Source organism: Centruroides sculpturatus, unplaced genomic scaffold (assembly GCF_000671375.1).
Source record: "Centruroides sculpturatus isolate CEXI.00-Female unplaced genomic scaffold, Cexi_2.0 scaffold115, whole genome shotgun sequence".
NCBI lineage: Eukaryota > Metazoa > Arthropoda > Arachnida > Scorpiones > Buthidae > Centruroides > Centruroides sculpturatus.
This window is the reverse complement of record NW_019384545.1, coordinates 301,114-307,595: the sequence shown is the minus strand read 5'-3', so window position 1 is coordinate 307,595 and position 6,482 is coordinate 301,114. Positions and strand designations below refer to the sequence as shown.

Here is a 6,482-nt window from a genome sequence, read left to right as displayed (position 1 = left end):
GTTAATTGTCGAGATTGCTAATTGCTATAATATGAATTTTAAACCAAAAGATCATATCAATATTAACAATTGGTTTGATTACATTGTTGTCTAATGATTAGGATTAGAAATAGAGCTTGGTGGGTTTTTAAGAAAAGTGGATCAGAATTACATCATAAAATATTTGTTTTCTTTTGTAGTTTAGTTAAGAAAATTTGTTTAGCCAAAAAGAAAAAGTTTTTGTAGATGGCACAGAATTCTGATATTTTCGGCAAAAATAATATGTAGTTTTGGAATCTGTGTAAAATTAGAAATAATATGAGGGCCATTCTAAAAGAAAAGAACATTTTGATCTGATGAGCCGCACAGTTCCTCTCACTCCCCATTGCTGCGTCATGGACCTTCCCATTTTTTCGCACCAGTCTGATGCTAACAGCGAGCAGCAATGATTGTTTATTGTTTATAGTGTGACTTTAAAATGTGTGACAAAATTAAAGATCCTNCTATAGACCTTACACAGCATTATTAATATGATTTTGGAGGTTACAGAACTTTAAAATTACTTTAAAAAATGGAAAATAATTATATCATTTAATTTCAAGATATATTGTATACCTTAAAAATAATTAATTCTATCCCGGGATTTCCCTGGATCCCGGGAAACAATTCACTTCTATCCCGGGATCCCGGGACAAGCAAAAGACCGGGAAATGAGAAACCCTAGTTTGAACATCCCACCAAACATTTCAGGGACAGTGGGGGACAAAACTCAAACATGGGAGCATCCTGTCTAAATTAGGAATTATGGCAAAATTATATAATTAAACTTTATTAATGTTTTGCAGTGCAAAGTTTAGTGTGTTGCATAAATTGCTCTAAAATACCACATATAATCAATCTAAATTTACAATTATTAGTTTCTTTGTGTGTGAAGAAATTACACACATACAAAATCTTAATGAACAAAGTTTATTGTTTATGAAAAAACAAAATGGTATGACAAAGATATGACAGAAATTTTGAACATATATGAAAGACAATGGTCCTCTTCATATCATTTTATAAGTATGACAAAATTCTTGATTCTTCCAATTATTAATGAATTTGCTTTGGAAATGAAACCCAAAAGAGACAATATAATTCAAAATTTCGATATTTAATCTGTTTTATCATCTGCTTTCTTGTTATAATTTAAAGCTATTTGTTTCCAACAAACTAATTAAATTAATTAATTAAAATGATATCTTATTCCTCTGTCCAGTTTATCTATAAGAAAGTAAGGTCTATTTTGGTTCTCGTATTTGTCAATCTAAAATTATGATTTATTATCTTCAACTATTCTCAATTCCAAAAATAAAATTAAACAGTACATTGAACTATTTTTGTACTCAATCTGCTGTATTGTTTCTTTGTATAGCTTAGTAATTTTTACAATGTGACTGGAGGGTCAGCACTTTTTTGATGCCTCGTCAGGACTGACATCACTATGTCTCGTGCAACATGGAAGCTGTGGTGGCGAATTTGTTTTGGTTTGAAAGTAGGTCACGCAAGAGCCATGTATGGCGCAATCGGATTTGAATGGAGGCGAGTGAGGCAGTGTTGGAAGCAAGACAATCGGATACTAGGTTAACAAAACAAATACCCGTTTATTTTTTGTTACTAGATCTACAGGCTAACAGTAGCGAGACAATTAGACATTGGATATGAGAGTGACATTGACGTGTTTCATGTGTGCACGAGAGAGTTTACACGAAATCATGTTATAAATCAGAAGAGAGCTGCTTGTAAATGAAATGACTGTTCAATCGTCTTTAGAGTATTTTACCCTGGAGAGTTCTGAGCACACCTGGAACAGTTTGAAGTATGGAAGGCTCTATCTGGGACAGGAGTTGGAAATTTCTGGGACCAGAGGACGTAATTGGAGACGAACTGGAGGAGGTAATATTTCATTATTGGCAGGAGATGATATTCTGTTGAGGGGCTGGTGACTGTCCGTTAGTTGTTATATTAAAATGATGGATGTCTGGAGGTTACAAGAAAGTGTCACTTTCCATGCTGAGAACTTAACTTTCACATTGTCAAATAACTGTCAAAAGACAATCTGCTCCCAAAGTTGTATTGTCAAGACATTATGTTGTGAGTTCAGATTCTTATAGGTTAAGTTATGAAAAAATTTTTTTAAAACCCATACCCTTTTAAAAATTGTGCAAAGATTTGGCTGGTACATTAACCTTTGTAGAGAGGGTTAGTCAGATATGGTGCTATCACGATGTAGTGGAGAATAAATGTGGGAAATTTTTTAAGAATTTTCCCATGCGTTTTTCTTGTTTCCGTTTTGAAAAAATTTTTTTATTTTTTAAACAGTTATGTCTAGTAAAGAAAAATCTTTTTTTATTGTCACATAATTCCTTTTTATGTGAATTTTTTTCACAGTAATTTTTGGTAATATCTTTGCAGATATAGATGTTGTTCTCCAGTGCCATGTGATCACTCTTGATGGGTATATCCATCGATCACTGCAGAGTGGTTAAGGTACTAAAAATGCTTGTTCCAATAGTGATCAGAGTGGAATTTTTTTTTACTCTCTGCCCTGTGGACACTAAGGTATTTTCTTAGCAAGACCATTATGGGTTTAGCCGGGCCTGAGTGAAGGTCTGGCACTGGACATCACCTGCAAAAAATTCCTGGGGATTTGAACCCAGATCCCCAAGCAGTATGCAGTCGCATTTAACCTCTCGGTCATCAAAAAAATTATATAAAATTACATAAATTTGTCAAATTTTTAATATTTCTTGTATTTTTTAATACATCTATAAAACTAAAATATCTGGTTTCTTATCATGCCAACTGCTATTTTTTAAAAATAATTTAATAAATTCCTTAGAGGGATTATTTTAAAATTGCATTTTTTATAATTTTTTTTTCAAATCTTTGCAACTACATTGTTGCTTATACAAATAATTAGTTCTTGAAGAGTAAAAATGTTGATTGTCAGTTAAGATACAACTAGATACAATAGTTTCCATACTCTAACATATATCGGACCAGATAACATTGGATTAGTGGATTTTGTACCTGGTATTGTATGGTAAAAAATGCAATAGATTCACATTATTCACGTGTGTTGCATATGCTGTCAACAAAACAGTCACAATCAACTAGTACTGATGGTTTATGTGTACATTGGTCTCTCTGCTGCATGCACCAAGTAGTAACACGAAAATTTCACATGCACCACCCTGTGGAGGAGTGTTATATTTAAAATACAGTAGTCAATTGCCAATTTATTTCTAAACAGTGACACAAATTTGATTTAAACCATTAATTCCAGAATATTAAAAATGTTCTTGCTATCAAGTTTCTCCCAAAAAATATATAAATTCCTAATCAAGCCTCAATTACATAATCATTCCACCTAACTGTCTGGAATGTAATAAACTTAAAATTTCTATTTATCCAAATTTTCTAAATGTACTGCAAGTTCAAATTAATTTGATTTCAGTTTGTTTTTGTCTAAAATAAAATTTAAGCTTGTTATAAAAGTATTTATGTAATTAATAAGATGTTATGAAGATGGGGAACTTACACAAATTTAGCTCTTTCCACTCTTCAGGTACTAAGGGTCTTTTTTTAACAAGCCTGACATATCCAGATGGAGCATCCCCATAAAATTCCTGGGGCTTCTTCAACCCATCCGATTAATCTCTGGTTCTCCATAGCGGTAGGCTGCCACCTTGGTTTCTTGACCATCTGGTAGTCATTTGCACAGTATTTAATCAGACATATTTTGATGATATTGAAATTTCAACATCTTATTGCTATCTATTAGTAACTATGACTGAAAATATTTATCATCTTTCTTCTTTGTAAATAAAGTATATCATTATTCTGTTCATTCACAACTGCTCAGTGTAAAACTAATTCTGATGTATATAATTGCCAGTCTTTTTACAATTAGTTTAAAACAGATGGTATATAAAATATTTGCAACAGATATGAAAAGATCTGGCAGTGATCAGCTACTCACAAGTATCAAGGTATAAGGAACTGAATATTAAAAGCAATGGTTGATAAAGCTAATATGAAGGGCATTGAAACTGCCACAAATAGCACAAGTGTTAGCCTACACAACAATATTCATGGTTGCAGCAAAGAACATAGTGAAGATAGCCTCCACTTGCTCATAGCTGCAATACTTTATATGCAATGAATATAAATGGTAAAGAAGCCATAGCTGCAAAATAGTTATAATCAATCTATAGAATAATAAGTGCATCAGACCTAGCATGGTTATTTTTTTTTAATTGAAATTAAAAACTAACATTTCATTTATAACTTACTTCTAATAATAAATTGGTATATCTGATTATAATTTTTATTTTGTTAAAATATTATTTAATGTAAAATTACTTACATTTAAATAAACAATCATTTTGTTTAAAAATGCTGGATTATTTTACATGCCAGGATTTATAGATGAGATTTTGTTTTTGACAATAATTTCTAAATTATAAATCATTAATTACAAAACAACACACTATTTTCAAGTTTTTTCAATTTAGATTTTTTAAATTAAATGGGTAACTAAGTGTATAGACTATCAGCACAGTAATGTAACACTTTAATGGCAGTCAAACTAAACACTGGCATTAGCGAATGTTTTTTCCTAGTGATGATGATAACAATTATATAAAGTTTGAAAGTTTTTTTAATCGTCATTAATTTTACAAAACAAAATATGCATACGAATTCAGCAGATACATTGATTTTTTATTTAACACAACAAAAAAAAAATTGTGTAAATTCCCCATTGTTAGATCTAATGATTTCAGACTAATTATATTTATTTAAATTTTTAAATATCATTTGGAAATTTTGCAATACATCATTATAGATTTTGTTACCAACAGAAGAAAAAATATGCATGTATGTGTATATATACACAAATATATATATTTTTTATAAGAAAAATTTTAATCTTAACATTTATGTATATGAGTACATTGTATTTACAACACACATTCATTGAAAATATAGGTTACAGATAAAAAAATTATTAGTATAATTATTTTTAAATATAAGTTTTTCCTAATATCACAAGTTTCCAGTTAGATATATTTTGTTGTACAACAAAGTTTTGAATGAAAATTTATTCTTTGAAGATGTGTAGACATAATAAAACTTGAGAGAATCACAGATAAAAATTCTGTCGGCTGAAAAAATCATGCATTACTGCCTGACATCATTCAGAAAAATTATCCGGGTAACTTTTGTACAGATATTCAAAATATCGAGAATTGCCTCTATATACAATTAATCATATAATTTTCTAAAATGTATTACACTCTTTGAATCACAATTATTATAAAAATGAATTCCTATTTTTATTATACATTATTATACTTATTCAGAAGCTAGTCATAATGATAAAAATCAGTGAAATATTTATACAGATATGTACATGTTTGCATATACACAATATGTAAATCTTAAAAAATAATAATAAAAATTATATTTAATTAATAGAGATTTCATTATATTGTAATTACATAAATAAACAGTAATAAATAAATAAATTTTATACTCTTATTTTTGTTTTTTTAATAATTTGTTAAATTTTCATAAAATAACAATCATCATTATATATATATTTATATATTGTATATGTATTTCCTTGCATGTTTTAAATCTTAGTAAAATTACAGATTGTTATTTCATACTTAAAATAAATCAATGGTCATTATTTATGAAAATTGGTCACTATGAACTTAGTACGGTTGGTGAAACTGGTGGTGCTGTTGCGGTGGAGCATGGGGCCCTTGATTTGGATTAGCCATATGACGCTGCAAATGCGGTACCAATGTCACAGTTTGTTGCTGTTGTTGCTGCTGCTGTTGCTGTTTCTGCATGGCTAATAGCTGTTGCTGATGTTGATGTCTAATTTGCTGCATATGTTGCATCTGAGCCTGCCCAGTAGTCAAAGTGGGATTTCCTGCAGCTCCTCCATAAGTATTGGCACCACCTTGTACCATGGGTGATCCAGAAACAGATATGTGTGAATTGGCACCGGTTACTCCACCCATACCACCTGCCATTTGTCCGACAGTTACATTTGGTGCTTGCATGCCTCCCTGATTCATTGTATATTGGGGTCTAGAGAAAAATAAAAATATCATTGTAGGTTTGTTTTCTCAATACAATGAAATGAAATTCTTTTAAACTGAAATTCTACAGCTGCAATAAAAAAATTTTTATATATCAATAAAAAATGAATTATAATAAAAGTTATGAATTAACATACTGGAAGATTTAGATATAAAAAAAATTACAAAATGTTTCAATTAAATATTTGAAAGGATCCATTTTCTGAAGTTCTTGGGAACAGTTGGATTCAATTATGTCCATTTTTAGTTAGATATACAGGTAACCCCCGTATAACACGGCACTTCTATAGCACAGATTCACTCTAACACGGTTCGAGAATTGGTACACATAGTGTTGTG

At 30.3% G+C, this 6,482-nt stretch overlaps 1 protein-coding gene across 1 annotated transcript in view; it reads right to left on the bottom strand.

Moving 5' to 3' along the window:
- Positions 1-4,669: 4,669 nt before the first annotated feature.
- The window catches only part of LOC111623468 (mediator of RNA polymerase II transcription subunit 12-like protein), a 186,218-nt gene continuing 184,405 nt past the window's right edge, over positions 4,670-6,482 (bottom strand). The window contains exon 41 of the mRNA XM_023366052.1: positions 4,670-6,132. Coding sequence (XP_023221820.1) covers positions 5,748-6,132 — 385 coding nt within the window. The 3' untranslated portion in view covers positions 4,670-5,747. The remainder of the gene's footprint in view (positions 6,133-6,482) is intronic.